The sequence below is a fragment of the Pan troglodytes genome, chromosome 9, assembly GCF_028858775.2.
Source record: "Pan troglodytes isolate AG18354 chromosome 9, NHGRI_mPanTro3-v2.0_pri, whole genome shotgun sequence".
Classification (NCBI taxonomy): domain Eukaryota; kingdom Metazoa; phylum Chordata; class Mammalia; order Primates; family Hominidae; genus Pan; species Pan troglodytes.
The window spans coordinates 64828850-64851427 of NC_072407.2; the positions used below are offsets into that span (position 1 = coordinate 64828850).

The 22578-nt window shown below is 50.0% G+C and overlaps 1 protein-coding gene across 5 annotated transcripts in view; it reads right to left on the reverse strand.

The window, feature by feature from the left end:
* Window positions 1–22578, reverse strand: part of AHNAK (AHNAK nucleoprotein) — a 112593-nt gene that overhangs the window by 80670 nt on the left and 9345 nt on the right. For 4 of the 5 annotated variants that reach the window (XM_003313091.6, XM_003313093.7, XM_003313092.7 and 1 more), the window contains exons 2-5: window positions 21528–21626; window positions 21001–21157; window positions 20059–20246; window positions 960–19130 (exon numbers count right to left, since the gene is read on the reverse strand). In XM_003313091.6, the coding sequence (XP_003313139.3) occupies window positions 1800–19130; window positions 20059–20246; window positions 21001–21157 (17676 nt within the window). In that variant the 5' untranslated portion in view covers window positions 21528–21626 and the 3' untranslated portion in view covers window positions 960–1799. Of the gene's footprint in view, window positions 1–959; window positions 19131–20058; window positions 20247–21000; window positions 21158–21527; window positions 21627–22578 lie in introns of those variants that run through there. The other variant, XM_009423268.4, reaches the window with a different exon arrangement.

Here is a 22578-nt window from a genome sequence, read left to right on the forward strand (position 1 = left end):
TGTTCTGGGGGGATCCAGAGAGGTGCAGAGCTGCCTCCACTGGCAGAAATGGGGCATCTCTAAGGAATGGCGAGGGGGACAAGCTTGGTCCAAGTACAAGACAGCATCACCCTCTGCCCAGCAATGACCAACATTAGGAGTCAGTGACTAGAACCACTCCTCCCCCACCCCCACATATTGTCAACAGAGCTGGAAATCAAAAGGGGACTTTGGTCAGAAGAATTTTCCATAATGTTTAGCCCTAAAATGGACTAGAAAGAACCACAAAGATAACTTACACAAGATCAGCACCCTGGCTGGGCGCAGTGGCTCATGCCTGTAATCCCAGTACTTTGGGAGGCCGAGGCGGGTGGATCACTGGAGGTCAGGAGTTTGAGACCAGCCTGGCCAACATGGTGAAACTTCGTCTCTACTAAATACAAAAATTAGCCAGGCGTAGAGGCAGGGGCCTGTAATCCCAGCTACTCAGGAGGCTGAGGCAGGAAAATCGCTTGAACCCAGGAGGAGGAGGTTGCAGTGAGCCAAGATTGTGCCACTGCACTCCAGCCTGGGCGACAGCGGTTACTCAGCAAACCTGCAGCCATGTCAGGAATAAATGGCAGAGCGGTGATTCACAAGCAGAGCCCTTTCGGTAATTCCAGGAGGCCTTTTAACTGTTCACATCTGTAACCCATTTAGAACCAGTTCTGAATTGTATATTCATATGTGAGGATGCAAAGTAGGTGAGTGGGTCCCGAGGCCAAGCCTCTTCTTGATTTCTCAGCAACGGCACAACCAGCCTCACCATGAGAATCAAGAAGCAAAGATTTTCTCCCACTACCTCCCGAAGGTCACTGTCTTAAAGTCACTGATGAAACTAGCAATGCCACCAGATGGATCCGGTCTGAACACTCAAAGCTGGCTGTGCAGCTTCCCCAGGTTTCACGCCCCCACAACACAGAATGCAAAGGCACAAGACATCAAGGTTAATAAACAGCTTTATTTGCCTTGTACAGCATCAATTTTCTTACATTCTCAGTTAATTGGCCATTAAAGTGCTGGAAATTTTCTTAATCATGATAACATTTATTAAAAAGAAATCAGAACTAATATCAGGAACATGGCGGCATGAAGGAAACAGTTCCCTTACAAAACACAAAAAATGGAAGCCCCTCATGTTGAGGGGGTGGGTTGGACAATTTGCAAACAGATTCTAATTTCCTCTCACCGTCAGCACCAAACTGGCTGGGACCACCATCCCTGGGTGAAAGAAGCAACACTAAAGAACCCTAAAAACACCCACACACCCTGACTACCACCACCTCTGGGCCATCTGTGGGCGTTTGCTGTTTGAACAGATCCAGTCTCAGGAAAGAGGAAGACCTGACCTCCGTCTGCAACCCATCACCCCACCCACCCTTACTAACAAAAGCCCCCAAAGTCATTACAATGAAAAAGTGGGTTTCCATTACCCCAAAACTAACAATGTTCAGTAAAAATGAGGATAATAAACACAAAAGCTTGCTTAGTAAACAGGAGCTCTCAGCAGTCAATGCAAAAAAATATATATATATGAAATCTTAAGGCAAATACTGTTGACTTTGCACATGGGCTGGACGAACTTGGAACTCTTTACCTATCTGTATAGTTCCAGGAGCCTACAGGCGGTCGGTTTTTCAGCGCTTGCCACCGGGCCAGGCAAGGTCTTTGCATGATTGCTGAGGCAGTCGGTGTGTTTCCCTTTGGAGTTTATATAGGAACACACCACCCAAGGCTGATGTTTTGTTATATATATATATATACACACATACAAAGGCCTGCTACTCTTTCTTTGTGGAAACTGACAGCTCCACCTCGGGAAGCTGGATGCCAACCTTATTCCCACTGTCATTGCTAGAAGAGGAGGACAGTCGGGACTTCTTAGAGGCCAGGGACACCCCACTCCCCTGTAACTTGCCTGTCTCATCATCGCTCCCAGTCACCTCATAATGACCTTTGCTCTTTGACCCCAATCCACCAAAGGTACCGAATTTCAGCTTCCCGTGTTTCCCTTTAACTTTCCCACCTTCCAGCGACACTTCCCCACCTTCAAACTCCAGCGTCCCCGTCGGGGTGGAAGGTCCAGAGAACTCTCTTTCATCACTGAATGAATTTGAGCGGTGCCGTGGCTTCTTACTTTTAAATAAGGAGAATTTTCCTTTCGGTGAAGAGGCTTCGGCCTCTGCCTCTCCTTCCAGAGAGCCCAGGCTGGCCTTTGAACTTTTCAGGTCACCTTTGGACCCAGAAATGGATGCTTCTGGTGAGCCAGTGACACCACCTTTCCCTTTAGGTTTGGAAAAATTAAACTTGGGCATTTTGATCTTGGACTTTTTCAGTTTGACTTCAGACTCTTCCCACTCGCCGTCTCCAGCACCAGCTTGGATGCTGGCCTCTGCTTTAGGGAAGTGAACATCCACCCCCACTTCTCTGCCAACCAGCTCACGGCCAGAGAAGGTAAATTTGGGGATCTTCATTTTAGGGAATGTTACTTTTCCAGATCCACTTTCCAAGTGACCTTGAGGCCCAGACACACTCAGCCCAGGAGCCTGGAGTCCAATCTGACCTCCTTTCACACCTCCCTCCACCTTTGGTCCTGAGAAATGAAGGCCCCCCGCAAACTTAGATGTGTCCAAGTTGAGAGCAGAGGAGACTTGGGGTCCCTTCCACTCACCCCCGGAACCTTTAACACTCAAATGCCCTTCACCAAGGCTGATGTCTGGGGCACTGACACCCCCTGAAACATCCGCACCTCCTTTGATTTTTGGGCCCTTCAAGTTGATGCCAAAATCTGACCCAGGAGATGCCATATTAAAGGAAGGCCCCTTCACACTGATATCAGGAGCAGCCCCATGGAAACCTACTTCTGAACCTTTCAGACCACCTTTGATTTCAGGCCCAGAAATCTGCCCAGTTGGGAGTTTCACATTCACGCCTGGCAGGTTCACATCACATCCAGAGGACTTAATTCCTGGCACCTGGAGGTTTCCTTCTAGGCCTTGAACACTGATGCCTGGAAGACCTCCTCCGACAGTGGGGCCTTTGATCTCACCAGTGGCCCCAAGGCTCCCTTTCACTTTTGGTCCTTCCAAGTTAAAGTCCACATTCGGTGCTGAAATCTGAGGCCCTTTCAGGTTCACATCCACACCTGGCCCCTTCAGCTCGCCAGAAACCTGTGGCCCCTTGGCACTGACGTGCGAGTCGGACCCCGGAGTAGAGATGCCAAATTGGGGCAGCTTCATTTTGGGAAGTTTAATGCTGCCTTCGGATGCCTCCAAGCTTAGATCAGGAGCTCCTATGGATACTTTAGGGCATTTGATGTCACCAGAGACAGCCAGATCTCCCTGCAGGCTTGGTCCCCTCAGTGTCACATCTGGTGCCCCAACGTTAAGCTTTGTTGTGGCATCGATCCCTGGCACTTTCACACCGTCTCCTCCCACCTGCATTTTGCCACCGACACCGCTGAGGTTGAGCCCTGGAGCATGCACCTTCATGCTGGGAACAGATGCATCCAGGTCTCCCTTCAAACTTGGTCCTTTCAAGTTCAGATCAAGGTCAGGCCCAGAGACTTTTGGCATAGAGAGGTTCACTGAAGGCAAGTCTACTCCTGGCCCCTTTAGAGAAACATCGGGCCCTTCGAGCTTAACATCTGGTCCTCTCAAGTCTCCTTCAAGAGAGGGTAGCTGGGCATGGACCTCGGCTCCCCCACCCTCCATTTTCACACCTGGGATGCCGATCTTGGGCATGGAAAACTTGGGGAACTTAATTTTTGCTTCTGGACCTTGCAGATCTACATCTGGTCCTTCCAGTCCCACGCTGGGGACATCACCCTTTATCTTTGGTCCTTTCAAGTTTACATTCACATCAGGGATGGAGACTTGAGGGGCAGAAATGCCGAAGGACGGTGTTTTGACTTTAGCATCTAGGCCTTCGATGTTGATGTCAGGTGCACCCAAGTTTGCCTGCACTTTGGGGCCTTTCAGGTCACCCTCTATTTTTGGCACTGAGATGTCCACATCTGGCATCTTGACCTTGGGAGCCTTCGCCTTGATGTCAAGACCTTCGACGTGAATCGCTGGCGAAGAAAGTTCCAGATCAGGTGCCTGGAGTTCACCCTCCAGTTTGGGGCTAGGGAGAGGGGCCTCAGCTTTAAATTTAGGTGATTTAATGTCAAACTCTACATCTGGGAAGTACATTTTTCCAAACATCGTTTTCTTGGTTTTGGGCGATTTCACGTCGACTTTGAGTGCAGCATCCGGCCCTGCGATGTTGACATCTACATCCGGAGCCTTGAGGCTGGCATCAATTTCACCCCCAGGAACATTCAGGTCAAATCCCTGTTTTTTGGCCTTAATTTTAGGACCACTCATATGAATTTTAGGCATTTTAAACTTACTTTTCTTGCCCTTGCCACCAACACTAATTTCAGGAGTCTCAAGGTTCAGCTCTGCCTCAGGAACAGTGACATCCAGTGAAGGTGACTTGATGTCAGCTTTGGGGCTTTTTGCCCCAAATCCAAACTTGGGTTTCTTAAATTTGGGGATTTTAACATCTGGCCCTTCGATGTTAATATCTGGGCTGTCCATGTGTACATCTAAGCTTGGAGCTTCAACTTTGGGTCCCTTGAGGTCCACTTCACCACCTTCTAACTTCGGACCTGAAAATCCAATTTTTGGTGCCTTGAGATGCAAATCAACATCAGGAGCAGTTACTTTAGGAGCAGATATCTCCAGCGATGGCATCTTCAAAGATGGGCCACTGAGTTTGGCATCAGGGCCCTCGAAATCCAGACGTGGACCTTTAAGATCTACTTCTGGGCCTTTCAAAGTCCCTTCAACCTTAGGGACAGACACATCAAAATCTCCTTTTACTTTGGGTCCTTTCAAATCCAGGTCAACATCAGGTATGGAGATCTTGGGAGCTTTGATATTTATTTCAGGCATCTTGAACTTGGGGCCCTTCAGTTTTGCGTCTGGACCTTCGATATTCACATCTGGAACATCAACGTCCACCTTGGGTCCCGAGACATCGATGTCGGCCTTGGGCAGGCTCATATCCACATCTGGACCTTCTCCTTTAAAGCCAGGCATGCTGAATTTAGGCATTTTCACCTTGGGCATCTTCAGGTGCCAGTCTGGGCCATGAACATCCACATCAGGGGTGTTGATGTCCACTTTTGGGCCCTTGATGTCAGCTTCTGGGCCCTTGAGGTCACCTTCCACTTTAGGAAGGGTAACATCCACATCGCCCTTCACTTTGGGTCCTTTCAGGTTTAAGTCAATATCAGGCATGGAGATCTTGGGGGCTTTGATGTTCATCTCAGGCATCTTGAACTTGGGGCCCTTTAGTTTCGCATCTGGACCTTCAATATTCACATCAGGAACATCAATGTCCACCTTGGGTCCTGAGACATCAATGTCAGCCTTGGGCAGGTTCATATCCACTTCTGGGCACTCTCCTTTGAAGCCAGGCATGCTGAACTTGGGCATTTTCACTTTGGGCATTTTTAGGTGCCAGTCTGGGCCTTGAACGTCCACATCTGGGACATCAATGTCCACTTTGGGGCCCCTGATGTCAACTTCGGGGCCCTTGAGGTCGCCTTCCACTTTGGGCAGAGAAATGTCCATGTCGCCCTTCACCTTTGGACCTTTCAGATTCAGGTCAACTTCAGGCATAGAGATCTTCGGTGCCTTGAGGTGTAAGTCAGGCATTTTAAATTTGGGGCCCTTCAGTTTCCCTTCTGGACCATGAATGTCAATATCAGGAGTGTCAATGTCCACTTTAGGGCCTTTGACATCCACTTTGGGACCTTTCAGATCTCCCTCCAGTTTAGGAACGGAAATGTCCATATCTCCTTTTATCTTAGGTCCTTTCAAATTCAAATCAATGTCACTCATGGAGATTTGTGGGGTTTTGAAATGTACATCAGGCATCTTAAACTTGGGACCTTTGAGCTTCCCTTCAGGACCTTCAATGTCTACCTCTGGCCCTTTCAGATCACCTTCCACCTTAGGTAGTGAAACATCCACATCACCCTTCACCTTGGGACCTTTCAGGTGCAAATCAAAGTCAGGCATAGAGATTTTGGGAGCTTTGATGTTCATCTCAGGCATCTTAAATTTGGGCCCCTTCAATTTTCCTTCTGGACCTTCAATATTGACATCAGGCGTGTCAATGTCCAAACTGGGGCCTTTTATGTCAATTTCAGGGCCCTTGAGATCACCTTCCACTTTGGGCAGAGAGACATCCACATCACCCTTCACTTTGGGACCCTTCAAGTTAAAGTCAATGTCAGGCATGGAGATTTTGGGGGCCTTGATGTTCATCTCTGGCATCTTGAACTTCGGACCCTTGAGTTTTGCATCTGGACCTTCGATACTGACATCAGGGGCATCAATGTCCACTTTGGGGCCAGAAATCTCAATGTCAGCCTTAGGAAGGGTAACATCCACATCTGGGCCCTCTCCTTTGAATCCTGGCATGCTGAATTTGGGCATTTTCACCTTGGGCATCTTCAGGTGCCAGTCTGGGCCATGAACATCCACATCAGGGGCATTGATGTCCACTTTGGGGCCCTTGATGTCAACTTCTGGGCCCTTGAGGTCACCTTCCACTTTAGGAAGGGAAACATCCACATCACCCTTCACCTTGGGACCTTTCAGATGCAAATCAAAGTCAGGCATGGAGATCTTGGGGGCTTTGATGTTCATCTCAGGCATCTTGAATTTAGGGCCCTTTAGTTTCGCATCTGGACCTTCGATATTCACATCAGGAACATCAATGTCCATCTTGGGTCCTGAGACGTCAAGGTCAGCCTTGGGCAGGTTCACATCCACATCTGGGCCCTCTCCTTTGAAGCCAGGCATGCTGAACTTGGGCATTTTCACTTTGGGCATTTTTAAGTGCCAGTCTGGGCCTTGAACGTCCACATCTGGGACATCAATGTCCACTTTGGGGCCCTTGATGTCCACTTCAGGGCCCTTGAGGTCGCCTTCCACTTTGGGCAGAGAAACGTCCACGTTGCCCTTCATCTTTGGACCTTTCAGATTCAGGTCAACTTCAGGCATAGAGATCTTTGGTGCCTTGAGGTGCAGGTCAGGCATTTTAAATTTGGGGCCCTTCAGTTTCCCTTCTGGACCATGAATATCAATATCAGGAGTGTCAATGTCCACTTTGGGTCCTGAGACATCAATGTCAGCTTTGGGCAAATTAACATCCACTTCTGGGCCCTCTCCTTTAAATCCCGGCATGCTGAATTTGGGCATTTTCACCTTGGGCATCTTCAGGTGCCAGTCTGGGCCATGAACATCCACATCTGGGGCATCAATGTCCACTTTGGGGCCCTTGATGTCAACTTCAGGGGCCTTTAGATCACCTTCCATCTTAGGCAGAGAAACATCCACATCTCCTTTCACCTTAGGGCCTTTCAGATGCAAATCAAAGTCAGGCATGGAGATCTTGGGGGCTTTGATGTTCATCTCTGGCATCTTGAATTTAGGGCCCTTCAGTTTTGCATCTGGACCTTCAATATTCACATCTGGAACATCAACGTCCACCTTGGGTCCTGAGACGTCAAGGTCAGCCTTGGGCAGGTTCACGTCCACCTCTGGACCTTCTCCTTTGAAGCCAGGCATGCTGATCTTGGGCATTTTTATCTTAGGCATCTTCAGGTGCCAGTCTGGGCCTCGAACATCCACATCTGGGGCATTAATATCCACTTTGGGGCCTTTAATATCCACGTCAGGAACTTTCATGTCACCTTCCACTTTTGGCAGAGACACATCCATATCACCCTTCACTTTGGGTCCTTTCAGGTTAAGATCAATGTCAGGCATGGAGATCTTGGGGGCTTTGATGTTCATCTCAGGCATCTTGAATTTGGGACCTTTCAACTTTCCCTCTGGGCCTTCGATATTCACATCTGGAACATCAATGTCCACCTTGGGTCCTGAGACATCAAGGTCAGCCTTGGGCAGGTTCACATCCACATCTGGGCCCTCTCCTTTGAAGCCAGGCATGCTGAACTTGGGCATTTTCACCTTGGGCATCTTCAGGTGCCAGTCTGGGCCTTGAACATCAACATCTGGAGCATTAATGTCCACTTTGGGGCCCTTGATGTCAACTTCAGGACCCTTGAGGTCACCTTCCATTTTGGGCAGAGAAACATCCACATCGCCCTTGACTTTGGGGCCCTTCAGGTTTAAATCAATGTCAGGCATCGATATTTTGGGAGCCTTCAGGTGCATCTCTGGTATCTTAAATTTGGGTCCCTTGAATTTACCCTCTGGGCCTTCGATGTTAATGTCAGGAGTGTCAATGTCCACTTTGGGGCCCTTGATGTCCACCTCAGGGCCTTTTAGATCACCTTCCACTTTGGGCAAAGACACATCCACATCACCCTTCGTTTTGGGTCCCTTCAAGTTCAGGTCAAAGTCAGGCATGGAGATCTTGGGGGCTTTGATGTTCATCTCAGGCATCTTGAACTTGGGGCCCTTCAGCTTTGCATCTGGACCTTCAATATTCACGTCTGGAACATCAACGTCTACATTGGGACCAGAAATGTCAATGTCAGCTTTAGGGAGGGTAACATCGACTTCAGGGCCTTCTCCTTTGAAGCCAGGCATGCTGAACTTGGGCATTTTCACTTTGGGCATCTTCAGATGCCAGTCTGGACCATGAACATCCACATCTGGGGCATTGATGTCCACTTTAGGGCCTTTGATATCAACCTCTGGCCCTTTCAGATCCCCTTCAAGTTTGGGAAGAGAAATATCCACATCACCTTTCACCTTGGGGCCTTTCAAGTTTAAGTCAATGTCAGGCATGGAGATCTTGGGAGCTTTGATATTCATGTCAGGCATCTTGAATTTGGGACCTTTCAAGCCTCCCTCCGGACCTTCCACATTGAGATCTGGGCCCTCAATGTTCATACTTGGGCCCTCTATGTTGATGTCTCCTTTTGGTAGATCCACAGCTACATCTGGCCCTTCTGCTTTTAAGCCAGGCACACTGAATTTGGGCATTTTCATCTTGGGCATTTTCAGATTCCAGTCTGGACCATGAACATCCACATCAGGTGCATTAAGATTGACTTCTGGTGCCTTAATATCCACTTTGGGGCCTTTAAAGTCACCTTCTAAATTGGGACCTGCAATATCTAAGTCTCCTTTGACTTTGGGACCTTTCAAATTTAGCTCCACGTCAGGCATAGAAACTTTGGGAGATGAAATACTCAGGAAAGGCATTTTAAACTTGGATCCTTTCACTTTTCCTTGGACCTCGACATCAGGAGCATTAATATCAACTTTTGGACCTGTTATGTCAATATCTGGCTTTTTACCTTTGACATCCACTTCAGGTGTCTGAACTTTGGAGCCCGAAAAATTAAATTTGGGAAGCTTAAAACGAGATTTCTTTGACTTGCCTTCAATATTAAGCTTAGGACCGGAAACGTCCACTTCTGGGCCCTTTATATCCAAACTGGGAGCTTTAATGTCACCTTCCAACTTGGGCCCAGAGACATCAACATCTCCCTTAAGCTTTGAGCCTTTCAAATTCAAGTCAATTTCTGGCATGGAGATCTTGGGCATGTTTACATGCATGTCAGGCATCTTCAGTTTTGGACCTTTTAATTTGGCATCTGGGCCATGAATGTCAATATCTGGAGCATCTACATCTATCTTTGGGCCTTTTATGTCAAGAGCAGGTCCTTTCAAATCACCTTCTACATTTGGAAGTGAAACATCCACCTCTCCTTTCATTTTAGGGCCTTTAAGATTGAGGTCCAAATCAGGCATTGATATTTTAGGAGCTTTGATGTTCATCTCTGGCATCTTGAATTTAGGGCCCTTCAGTTTCGCATCTGGACCTTCAATATTCACATCTGGAACATCAACGTCCACCTTGGGTCCTGAGACGTCAAGGTCAGCCTTGGGCAGGTTCACATCCACTTCTGGACCTTCTCCTTTGAAGCCAGGCATGCTGATCTTGGGCATTTTTATTTTAGGCATCTTCAGGTGCCAGTCTGGGCCTCGAACATCCACATCTGGGGCATTAATATCCACTTTGGGGCCTTTAATATCCACGTCAGGAACTTTCATGTCACCTTCCACTTTTGGCAGAGACACATCCATGTCACCCTTCACTTTGGGACCTTTCAGGTTAAGATCAATGTCAGGCATGGAGATCTTGGGGGCTTTGATGTTCATCTCAGGCATTTTGAATTTGGGACCTTTCAACTTTCCCTCTGGGCCTTCGATATTCACATCTGGAACATCAATGTCCACCTTGGGTCCTGAGACATCAAGGTCAGCCTTGGGCAGGTTCACATCCACATCTGGGCCCTCTCCTTTGAAGCCAGGCATGCTGAATTTGGGCATTTTCACTTTGGGCATTTTTAGGTGCCAGTCTGGGCCTTGAACGTCCACATCCGGGACATCAATGTCCACTTTGGGACCCCTGATGTCAACTTCAGGACCCTTGAGGTCACCCTCCACTTTGGGCAGAGAAACATCCACATCGCCCTTCACCTTGGGACCTTTCAGATGCAAATCAAAGTCAGGCATGGGGATCTTGGGGGCTTTGATATTCATCTCTGGCATCTTGAACTTAGGCCCTTTCAACTTTCCCTCTGGTCCTTCAATGTTAACATCAGGGCCTTCAACATCCACTTTGGGGCCTGAGACATCAATGTCAGCCTTGGGCAGGTTCACATCCACTTCAGGGCCCTCTGCTTTGAAGCCAGCCATGCTGAACTTGGGCATTTTCATCTTGGGCATCTTCAGGTGCCAGTCTGGACCCTGAACATTAACATCTGGGACATCAATGTCCACTTTGGGGCCTTTGAGGTCAACTTCAGGACCTTTCAGATCTCCCTCTACCTTAGGGCCTGTAACATCCACATCTCCTTTTATTTTTGGACCTGTGAGATTCAGGTCAATATCTGGCATGGATATCTTTGGAGTCTTAAAATGCATCTCTGGCATCTTAAACTTTGGACTTTTCCACTTTCCTTCAGGTCCTTCGATATTCACATCGGGACATTCAACATCCACTTTCGGTCCTGTGACATCAATGTCAGCCTTGGGCAGGTTCACGTCCACATCTGGACCTTCTCCTTTGAAGCCAGGCATGCTGATCTTGGGCATTTTTATCTTGGGCATCTTTAGGTGCCAGTCTGGGCCATGAACATCAACATCAGGTGCGTCAATGTCCACTTTTGGGCCCTTGATGTCAACTTCTGGGCCCTTGAGGTCACCTTCCACTTTAGGAAGGGAAACATCCACATCACCCTTCACTTTGGGTCCTTTCAGGTTTAAGTCAATATCAGGCATGGAGATCTTGGGGGCTTTGATATTCATCTCTGGCATCTTGAACTTAGGCCCTTTCAACTTTCCCTCTGGTCCTTCAATGTTAACATCAGGGCCTTCAATGTCCACTTTGGGTCCTGAGACATCAATGTCAGCCTTGGGCAGCTTCACATCCACATCTGGGCCCTCTCCTTTGAAGCCAGGCATGCTGAACTTTGGCATTTTCATCTTGGGCATCTTCAGGTGCCAGTCGGGGCCTTGAACACCCACATCTGGGGCATTAATATCCACTTTGGGCCCCTTGATGTCAACTTCGGGGCCCTTGAGGTCACCTTCCACTTTGGGCAGAGAAACATCCACATCGCCCTTCACCTTGGGACCTTTCAGATGCAAATCAAAGTCAGGCATGGAGATCTTGGGGGCTTTGATGTTCATCTCTGGCATCTTTAACTTAGGCCCTTTCAACTTTTCCTCTGGTCCTTCAATATTAACATCAGGGCCTTCAATGTCCACCTTGGGTCCTGAGATGTCAACGTCAGCCTTAGGCAAGTTGACGTCTACTTCAGGGCCCTCTGCTTTGAAGCCAGGCATGCTGAACTTGGGCATTTTCATCTTGGGCATCTTCAGGTGCCAGTCTGGACCTTGGACATCGGGGGCATTTACATCAACTTTGGGGCCCCTGATGTTCATATCTGGTACTTCAAGTTTACCTTCTACCTCAGGCACAGACACATCCACATCCCCCTTGATTTTGGGTCCTTTGAGATTTAGGTCAACATCAGGCATAGAAATATTGGGGGCTTTGAAATGCATATCAGGCATCTTGAACTTAGGGCCTTTCAATTTGCCCTCTGGTCCCTCAATGTCAATGTCTGGCCCACTGACATCCACACGTGGCCCTTTAAGGTCCCCTTCCAATTTGGGAACATCTACATCCACCTCTCCTTTTGCCTTGGGGCTCTTCAAGTGTAGATCGAGGTCTGGCATAGAGATTTTGGGAGCTTTAAAGTGCATATCTGGCATCTTGAACTTAGGAGTTTTCCACTTGCCATTTGGGCCTTCCACAGCTACTTCTGGCATGTCAGCATCTAATTTGGGACCTTTGACATCCAATTCTGGACCTTTTAAGTCTCCCTCCAGCTTTGGGGCAGAAACATCAACATCTCCTTTGATTTTGGGTCCCTTTAAATTGAAATCAACATCAGGCATGGAGATCTTGGGGGTCTTGAAGTGCATCTCAGGCATCTTAAACTTGGGGCCCTTCAGCTTCCCTTCTGGACCTTCAAGGCTCACATCTGGGACTTCAACGTCCACCTTGGGTCCTGAGACATCAACGTCAGCCTTGGGCAAGTTCACATCCACTTCTGGGCCCTCTCCTTTGAAGCCAGGCATGCTGAACTTGGGCATTTTCATCTTAGGCATCTTCAGGTGCCAGTCTGGGCCATGAACATCCACATCTGGGGCATCAATGTCCACTTTGGGCCCTTTGATGTCAACATCTGGCACTTTCATTTCACCTTCTACCTTGGGAACAGACACATCCATATCCCCTTTGACTTTGGGGCCTTTCAAGTTTAAGTTCACATCAGGCATGGAGATCTTGGGGGTCTTGAAGTGCATCTCAGGCATCTTAAACTTGGGCCCTTTCAACTTTGCATCAGGACACTCCAGCTCAACATCAGGCACCTCCACATCCACACTGGGGCCTGTTAAATCTCCCTCCAATTTTGGCACCGACACATCCACATCCCCTTTGACTTTGGGGCCTTTCAAGTGTAAGTCCACATCAGGCATGGAGATCTTGGGGGCCTTGAAGTGCATCTCAGGCATCTTAAACTTGGGGCCCTTCAGCTTCCCTTCTGGACCTTCAAGGCTCACATCTGGGACTTCAACATCCACCTTGGGTCCTGAGACAACAACATCAGCCTTGGGCAAGTTCACATCCACTTCTGGGCCCTCTGCTTTGAAGCCAGGCATGCTGAACTTGGGCATTTTCATCTTGGGCATCTTCAGGTGCCAGTCTGGGCCATGAACATCCACATCTGGGGCATCAATGTCCATTTTGGGTCCTTTGATGTCAACATCTGGCACTTTCATTTCACCTTCTACCTTGGGCACAGACACATCCATATCCCCTTTGACTTTGGGGCCTTTCAGGTGTAAGTCCACATCAGGCATGGAGATCTTGGGGGTCTTGAAGTGCATCTCAGGCATCTTAAACTTGGGCCCTTTCAACTTTGCATCAGGACACTCCAGATCAACATCAGGCACCTCCACACCCACACTGGGGCCTGTTAAATCTCCCTCCAATTTTGGCAAAGACACATCCGCATCCCCTTTGACTTTGGGGCCTTTCAGGTGTAAGTCCACATCAGGCATGGAGATCTTGGGGGCCTTGAAGTGCATGTCTGACATCTTAAATTTAGGGCCTTTCAACTTTGCATCAGGACACTCCAGCTCAACATCAGGCACCTCCACATCCACAATGGGGCCTGTTAAATCTCCCTCCAATTTTGGCAAAGACACATCCGCATCCCCTTTGACTTTGGGGCCTTTCAGGTGTAAGTCCACATCAGGCATGGAGATCTTGGGGGCCTTGAAGTGCATCTCAGGCATCTTAAACTTGGGCCCTTTCAACTTTGCATCAGGACACTCCAGATCAACATCAGGCACCTCCGCTTCCACAAAAGGACCTTTGACATCAACTTGCGGCCCTCTGAGATCACCTTCCAGTTCCAGCACAGAAGCATCTATCTCTCCCTTCAGTTTGGGTCCCTTCAAATTCAAGTCCACATCTGGCATGGAGACCTTGGGAGCTTTTATATTCAACTTGGGCATCTTAAATTTGGAGCCTTTCAACTTTCCTTCTGGTCCCTCAATATCCAAATCAGGAGCATCAATGTCCACACTGGGTCCAGACACATCAATGTCAGCCTTTGGCAGATTCACATCCACTTCGGGGCCCTCTGCTTTGAAGCCAGGCATACTGAACTTGGGCATTTTCATCTTGGGCATTTTCAGGTGCCAATCTGGGCCGTGAACCTCCACATCTGGGGCATCAATGTCCACTTTGGGCCCTTTAATGTCAACATCTGGCACTTTCATTTCACCTTCTACCTTGGGCACAGACACATCCATATCCCCTTTGACTTTGGGGCCTTTCAAGTGTAAGTCCACATCAGGCATGGAGATCTTGGGGGCCTTGAAATGCATCTCAGGCATCTTAAACTTGGGGCCCTTCAACTTCCCTTCTGGACCTTCAATATCAATATCACCAACATTCACATCCATCTTAGGGGCTTTCACATCAATTTCAGGACCCTTCAAGTCTCCTTCCACTTTGGGAAGGGAAACATCTACATCAGTTTTCAGTTTAGGGGCTTTCAAATTAAGTCCAACATCAGGCATAGAGATTTTGTGCGTCTGTATATTCATGCTTGGCATCTTGAACTTAGGGCCTTTTAGTTTCCCCTCTGGAGCTTCAAGATTCACATCTGGAACATCAATGTCCACCTTGGGTCCTGAAACACCAAGGTCAGCCTTGGGCAGGTTCATATCCACATCTGGGCCCTCTCCTTTGAAGCCAGGCATGCTGAACTTGGGCATTTTTACCTTGGGCATCTTCAGGTGCCAGTCTGGGCCATGAACCTCCACATCTGGTGCATTAATGTCAACTTTGGGGCCTTTGATGTCAACATCAGGAGCTTTTATCTCTCCTTCTACTTTTGGAACTGTAACATCATAATCTCCTTTCATTTTAGGACCTTTCAAATGCAAACCAACATCTGGTATGGATATCTTCTGAGGCTTTATACTCATTTCTGGCATCTTGAATTTGGGACCTTTTAGTTTTGCGTCTGGACCTTCAATATTCACATCTGGAACTTCAGCATCCATTTTGGGTCCTGAGACATCAACGTCAGCTTTGGGCAGCTTCACATCCACTTCAGGGCCCTCTCCTTTGAAGCTGGGCATGCTGAACTTGGGCATTTTCACCTTGGGCATCTTCAGGTGCCAATCTGGGCCATGAACATCCACATCTGGAGCACTAATGTCAACTTTGGGCCCTTTAATGTCAACATCTGGCACTTTCATTTCACCTTCTACCTCAGGCAAGGACACATCCACATCTCCCTTCAATTTTGGCCCCTTAAGATTCAGGTCCACATCAGGCATGGAGATCTTGGGGGCCTTGAAGTGCATCTCAGGCATCTTAAACTTGGGGCCCTTCAGCTTTCCTTCCGGGCCCTCAAGGCTCACATCTGGGACTTCAACATCCACCTTGGGTCCTGAGACATCAATGTCAGCCTTGGGCAGGTTCACATCCACTTCTGGGCCCTCTCCTTTGAAGCCAGGCATGCTAAACTTGGGCATTTTCATCTTGGGCATCTTCAGGTGCCAGTCTGGGCCTTGAACCTCCACATCTGGGGCATCAATGTCCATTTTGGGTCCTTTGATTTCAACATCTGGCACTTTCATTTCACCTTCTACCTTGGGCACAGACACATCCACATCCCCTTTGACTTTGGGGCCTTTCAAGTGTAAGTCCACATCAGGCATGGAGATCTTGGGGGTCTTGAAATGCATCTCAGGCATCTTAAACTTGGGACCCTTCAGCTTCCCTTCTGGACCTTCGAGGCTCACATCTGGGGCTTCAATGTCCACCTTGGGTCCTGAGACAACAACGTCAGCCTTAGGCAAGTTCACATCCACTTCTGGGCCCTCGCCTTTGAGGCTGGGCATGCTGAACTTGGGCATTTTCATCTTGGGTATTTTCAGGCTCCAGTCCAGGCCTTGGCCTTCCACATCTGGTGCTTTAATATCTACCTTGGGACCTTTGATGTCCACATCTGGAACCTGCATTTCACCCTCTATCTTTGATGCAGAGATATCTACATTTCCTTTCATTTTGGGTCCTTTAAGATCCAGGTCAACATCTGGCAAAGACATCTTAGGAGCTTTGAAGTGCATCTCAGGCATCTTAAACTTCGGGCCTTTCAACTTCCCTTCAGGTCCTTCAAGGCTCAGATCTGGAGCATTAGTATCTACTTTTGGTGCAGAAATGTCCACATTCGCTTTGGACAGGTTCACATCAAATTCTGGCCCCTCTCCTTTGAGGCTGGGCATGCTAAATTTGGGCATTTTAATCTTTGGCATCTTCAAGTTCCAGTCAGGACCCTGCATTTCAACATCTGGGGCACTGACATCTACTTTTGGGCCTTTCAGGTCCCCTTCCAGCTTTGGCACTGTCATATCATATTCTCCCTTTACTTTAGGACCTTTCATATGCAAGTCCACATCAGGCATGGAGATCTTGGGGGCCTTGATATTCATCTCTGGCATCTTGAACTTGGGGCCCTTCAGCTTTCCTTCAGGTCCTTCAATATTCACATCTGGAACTTCAACACCCACCTTGGGTCCTGAGATGTCCACGTCAGCCTTGGGCAGGTTCACATCCACTTCTGGGCCCTCTCCTTTGAAGCCAGGCATGCTGAACTTGGGCATTTTCATCTTGGGCATCTTCAGGTGCCAGTCTGGGCCTTGAACCTCCACATCTGGGACATCAATGTCCATTTTGGCACTTTTAAGTTCAACATCAGGAACTTTAATCTCACTTTCAACCTTTGGCATTGTGACATCATATTCTCCCTTTACGTTAGGGCCTTTCAGATGTAAGTCCACATCAGGCATGGAGATCTTGGGGACTTTGATGTTCATCTCAGGCATCTTAAACTTGGGCCCTTTCAATTTCCCTTCTGGTTCCTCAATGCTCACATCAGGAGCAGTAACATCTATCTTGGGCCCGGAAATGTCCACATCAGCCTTGGGCAAGTTCACATCCACTTCTGGGCCCTCTGCTTTGAACCCTGGCACACTGAATTTGGGCATTTTCATCTTGGGCATCTTCAAGTGCCAGTCTGGGCCATGAACATCCACATCTGGGGCATCAATGTCCACTTTTGGGCCTTTGAGTTCTCCTTCAAGCTTTGGTACAGTTACATCATACTCTCCCTTCACCTTTGTACCTTTCACGTGCAAATCTACATCAGGCATGGAGATCTTTGGTGTCTTGACACTCATATCAGGCAGCTTAACATCGGGGCCTTTAAGTTTTCCCCCCAGACCCTCCAAGTTGACATCTGGGGCTTCCACACTGACCTTGGGCCCTGAAGTACTGATATCTCCTTTGGGTAGAGTCATATGCACATCTGGACCTTCCCCTTTGGCTCCTGGAGTGCTGAACGGGGGCATTTTCATCTTGGGCATTTTCAGGTTCCATTCTGGGCCATGCGCTTCGACATCTGGGGCACTGACATCCACTTTGGGGCCTCTGACATCAACTTCAGGGACTTTGACTTTCCCTTCTACTTTGGGGAGTGTGACATCTACACCCCCTTTCACTTTAGGTGCGGCCACATTTAAGTCTACTTCTGACATAGAGATCCTACAGGTTCCGGTTTTCCCGGAAGGACTGCCAAGCCTAGGGCCTGTCAAGGTTCCCTCTAGGTTTGGTGTCTCTATGTCCACTCTGGAGCCTTTAAGTGCCACTTGAGGGCCTTTAACATCACCTTGCACCCCAGGAGCAGAAACCTTAATATCTCCTTTCAGTTTAGGAGACCCAAGGCTCAGATCCACATCCTGCATGGAGATTTTAGGTTTCTGAATAATCATTTCAGGAGTCTTCACTTTAGTACCTTTCATCTTTCCTTCCAGCCCACCAGTAGCAATCTCAGGCAGGCTGACATCCCCAGAGACCCCAGGAACAGTCACTTCACCTGTAGGCAGTGTCACATCAATCCCAGTTTCCTCTCCCTTTGCACCTGATACAGAGAACTTGGGGACTTTCATCTTGGGCACATTCAGTTTGCTCCCAGGCCCCTGAACATCAATGTCAGGGGCCTGAACTTCCACACTGGGGCCAGTGATGCTACCCCCAATTTGGGGAGCAGAGGCGTCCACCCCAATGTGCCCCTGTGGCTTGGCACCTTTCAGGCCTAGGTCACCCTCAAGTGATGGCCCAGTGATTTGGGGGCCCTTCAGCTTCCCCTCAAGGCCCTCAATATTGGCAGAGGGCACACTGACTTCCAGCTGAGGGGCTTGGATAGTCAAGCCTGGCTTGCCGCCCTTGTGCCCCACAGAGACTTCAGGTGCAGAAACCCTCAGCCCTGCCTCTGGTGTCTGGCCCTCACGCCCTGTTGAGACACCAAATTTCGGCACTTTCATGGTGGGAAATTTAATTTTGCCATGATCACCACTCTCCAGAGATGGGCCCTGTACCTCTACTGCCCTACCCCCAAGAGAAGATGAAATGTCCACTGCTGGAACTTGGACCCCTCCTCTGCCACCCAAGTCCAAGCCCTCTGCATTGACATTGACACCTGAGCCTCCCACCTTTATCCCAGGCATGGTGACCTGGAGCTTCGAGTGGCCAGCACCTTGGAGCTCTGGTCCTGAAGCAGAAATGGCCCCTGCTCGGATATCCACAGCAGAGCCTGTCGGAGAGGCTGCCCCCGAGCCCGAGGGCAGTCTGATCATGGTCTTCCCAGACTGGGTCTCCACATCCACATTGGAGATTTCAGTCAGTTCATGTCTTGGAATCTTGATCTTGAATTCAGGGCTACTGATGTCTATGTCCTTGGCTCCTTCCCGGCCAGTCACATCCACAGTGTAGGCTGTGACCCTTCTGGTCACTGTGATGGTGCGGCTCTGGGTCTCCCCGAGGTCTCCTTCCACTCCATCTTCCGACTTCAGCCGTGGCTTGATCTTCGTGGTATAGATGCGCTGGTACTCCTCATCATCCCCGCTCTGCAGAAAGACACGCCGGGCAGAGGTTGCAGCAGAGTCTGCCTGAGTTAGCAGATGCCCGGCCACAGCCCAGCCGACAACACGTTGCCTGTTTCCCAGAGAAGCTGGGACCAAAACAGAGGTCCATGGAGCCTCCTGGGGCACAGCACAGGGGAGTGAAGAAAGGGGCTGACAGCCACATCACAGGAGGAAATCAGAAATTCTCTGGAGGTCATACCGCTAAGCAAAAACTGTGGGGAGGGAGTGGGAGGTATACTCTTGGACTGGGAGGATTTCCATTCAGTTAGAGATTCAAATCAGCCTGTGCCAGGGACACCTCCCAAGAGACCAGGCCCTTCAGCTCCCAACTCTCAAGCCACTGGCTTGTTTGTTTAATCAGGAGGGGAATCTTCTCAGAGGCCCTTGTACCCTGAAAGCACTCGTTGAGCCTAAGAGACTGGTTGTGCTTGGGTTAACAGTCTCACTTTGAGGACCCATTATTTGTTAAATAAACAAGCCATCAGAAGGACCAATGTCCCCACAGGCACTTTGCTGCCCAGCATCTGACCCAGAGAATGTATCAGGCCTCTGCAGAGAGAAAAATGGTGTCTGTGAGGTGGAGCTGGGCACCTGTGAAGTCATTTCAAAGATTCTTGCAAAGCAGCTGACCTTCCTCCTAGCATCTAGGGCCGGGCTGCACAAGTCAGTTCCCATACTGTGGCCGCTCTGAAGAGACTGATTGAAGACATTTAGAGGGAGCACAGCCACATGTCACACGAAAGCGGAAAGAAACAGGGTGGCCAAGGGCTCAAGAGAGTGAAGACAGGTGAGAGGAGAAGAAGGAGCAAAAAGAGAGGGCCCGGAGGCACATGGAAGGCTCAGGAGTGGGGTCAGCAGGCCGGCGTGGCCGGGGGAGCTCAGGGCACAGATGGGCCGGCGAGGTACTCACCAGAACCACTTCAGAGCTGCGGGAGCTGAAGACTTCACGGGTCCAGGTCTGGCCAGGCTCGGGGGAGCGGTCCCCCTTGCGGTGCAGCTTCAGGCCCACCGTGTGGTGCCCCATGGTGTTCAGCAGCTGGGTCACCTCACCCGACTGCAGGTTGTCAAAGTAGATGGTGGCACCCACAATCTGGTCCCCTGAGCAGGGAAGAGCAGGAAGCAGGTAAGGCCCAAAGAGCCTCAGGGAAACCGCACACAGCCACCACACACTGGGCACTGAACTGACTTGAACTCATGACCACCCTGCAAAGTGGGCATGGTAATACCCATTGTACAGACACGGAAACTGAGGCTTAGAAAGGCCAATTTGTGGGGGCCAGGTGCAGTGGCTCACACCTGTAATCTCAACACTTTGGGAGACCGAGGCAGGTGGATCGCCTGAGGTCAGGAGTTCGAGACCAGCCTGACCAACATAGAAAAACCCCGTCTCTACTAAAAATGCAAAATTAGTCTGGTGTGGTGGCGCATGCCTGTAATCCCAGCTACCCCGGAAGCTGAGGCATAAGAATCGCTTGAACCCAAGAGGCGGAGGTTGCAGTGAGCTGAGATAGCGCCATTGCACTCCAGCCTGGGCAACAAGAACAAAACTCCATCTAAAAAAAAAAAAAAAGGCCAACTCATTTGCCCAAATCTGCAGAGCTAGTGGGTGGTGGAGTCAGATCTGAGGACCAGGTGTCCACTACCCCACACAGCTGCCTCCCCTGAGGACCACAAGTGACAGACACAGAGTGGCCAAGGGAGGGCAAGGCTTGGGTACCAACCACCCTGATGCCACTGGGAATGGGCCCTCGATAGCCACTCACCCACTTCTGCCTGCTCCCTGCCCTTCCCTCCAACACCCCCACCGACCCCCCAACCTCCAGCACCCAGTCCACACCCTGGGGTGACTCACCCTCCTTGACCACCCCAGTGCGGGCCGCAGGGGAGTTCTGCGTCACCTCCTGCACAAAGACGCCGTCGTCCCTCTGGGCGATGGTCAGCCCGTGGGAGCCACTACCCTGCCAGTTGGGCAGCAGCAGCTCCCGGGTTGTCTCCTCCTCCTTCTCCATCTGGAATGAGGTGAGGAAATGGAACTGGGGTCAGTGGGGGTGGGAGGACATGAGGGCATCGGAAAGCTAGCAATCTCTGGCGCTATGAACTCCAGGGAGTGGGGCCCTCAGCAATGCACCTGCCCCTGCAGCCGGCTCACCTGCCAGGTGAGGTGTTGGGGGTGGGGTAATTCGTCTCACGTCCTTCCACTGTGGAAGTTCTCCCAAGGCACAGCAAAGAAGATGGAAAGGAGACAGCAGAGGCAACTGGACCCGGAGGTAGCTGGCCCTTCATCCCTGTCCCCCACGGCCCCAGCCTCCCATCCACACAGGGCCCACCCTCCCCACATCCCATCACCTCCGCCTCTCTCTGCCTCTCCCACCTACTGACCTTTGCAGGATTCCGCTCAGGAGCAAATGCCTTGCCAGGAGCCCGCCCCTCCTTCCTCTCTTCCCCTCAGTCTCTCTCGTCGGGAATCTCGGTCACAACCTAGGGAAAAGTTCACGATGATGCTCGCACTCCGGTCGGCAGTCGGCTTGCTCCAAGTCCCCACCCAAGGGATAGCCAGGTCCTCTGCTACCCAGGCCAGCTCAGAACCCGACCCCCACCACCGCCGTCAATTCCACTCGTCCATGACTCTCCAGCCCGGCATAGCAGAAAGGGGCTTCAGAGGAGCCAGACTTGCAGTCAGATCCTGGCTCTGCCTCCTTCTAGCTGTGGGACCCTGGCCAAGACACTTCAGTTTTCTGAACCTCCATTTCCTCATCTGTGAAAATGGAGGCAATAAAGGAGAAAAAATAGAGCACTGGCCGGCAGGAGCCGCTTCACATGCACACTCTTGCCACATTCTTTTTATTTATGTATTTTATTTATTTTATTTATTTATTTTTTTTGAGACAGAGTCTCGTTCTGTTGCCCAGGCTGGAGTGCAATAGCGGATCTCGGCTCGCTGCAAGCTCCGCCTCCCGGGTTCACGCCAGTCTCCTGCCTCAGCCTCCCGAGTAGCTGGGACTACAGGCGCCCGCCACCATGCACCACACCCGGCTAATTTTTTGTATTTTTAGTAGAGATGGGGTTTCACTGTGTTAGCCAGGATGATCTCGATCTCCTGACCACATGATCCGCCCGCCTCAGCCTCCCAAAGTGCTGGGATTACAGGCGTGAGCCACCGCACCTGGCCTCTTTTTATTTTTTTGAGACAGGGTCTGGCTCTGTCACACAGGCTGGAGTGCAGGGGCGCAATCACGGCTCACTGCAGCCTCGACCTCCTGGGCTCAAGTGATCCTCCTGCCTCACCCACCCAAGTAGCTCGGACCTCAGCCACGTGCCTCCACAACTGGCTAATTTTTGTATTTTTGGAGAGATGGGGTTTTGCCATGTTGCCCAGGCTGGTCCGGAACTCCTGGGCTCAAACAATCCCAAAGTGCTGGGACTATAAGCA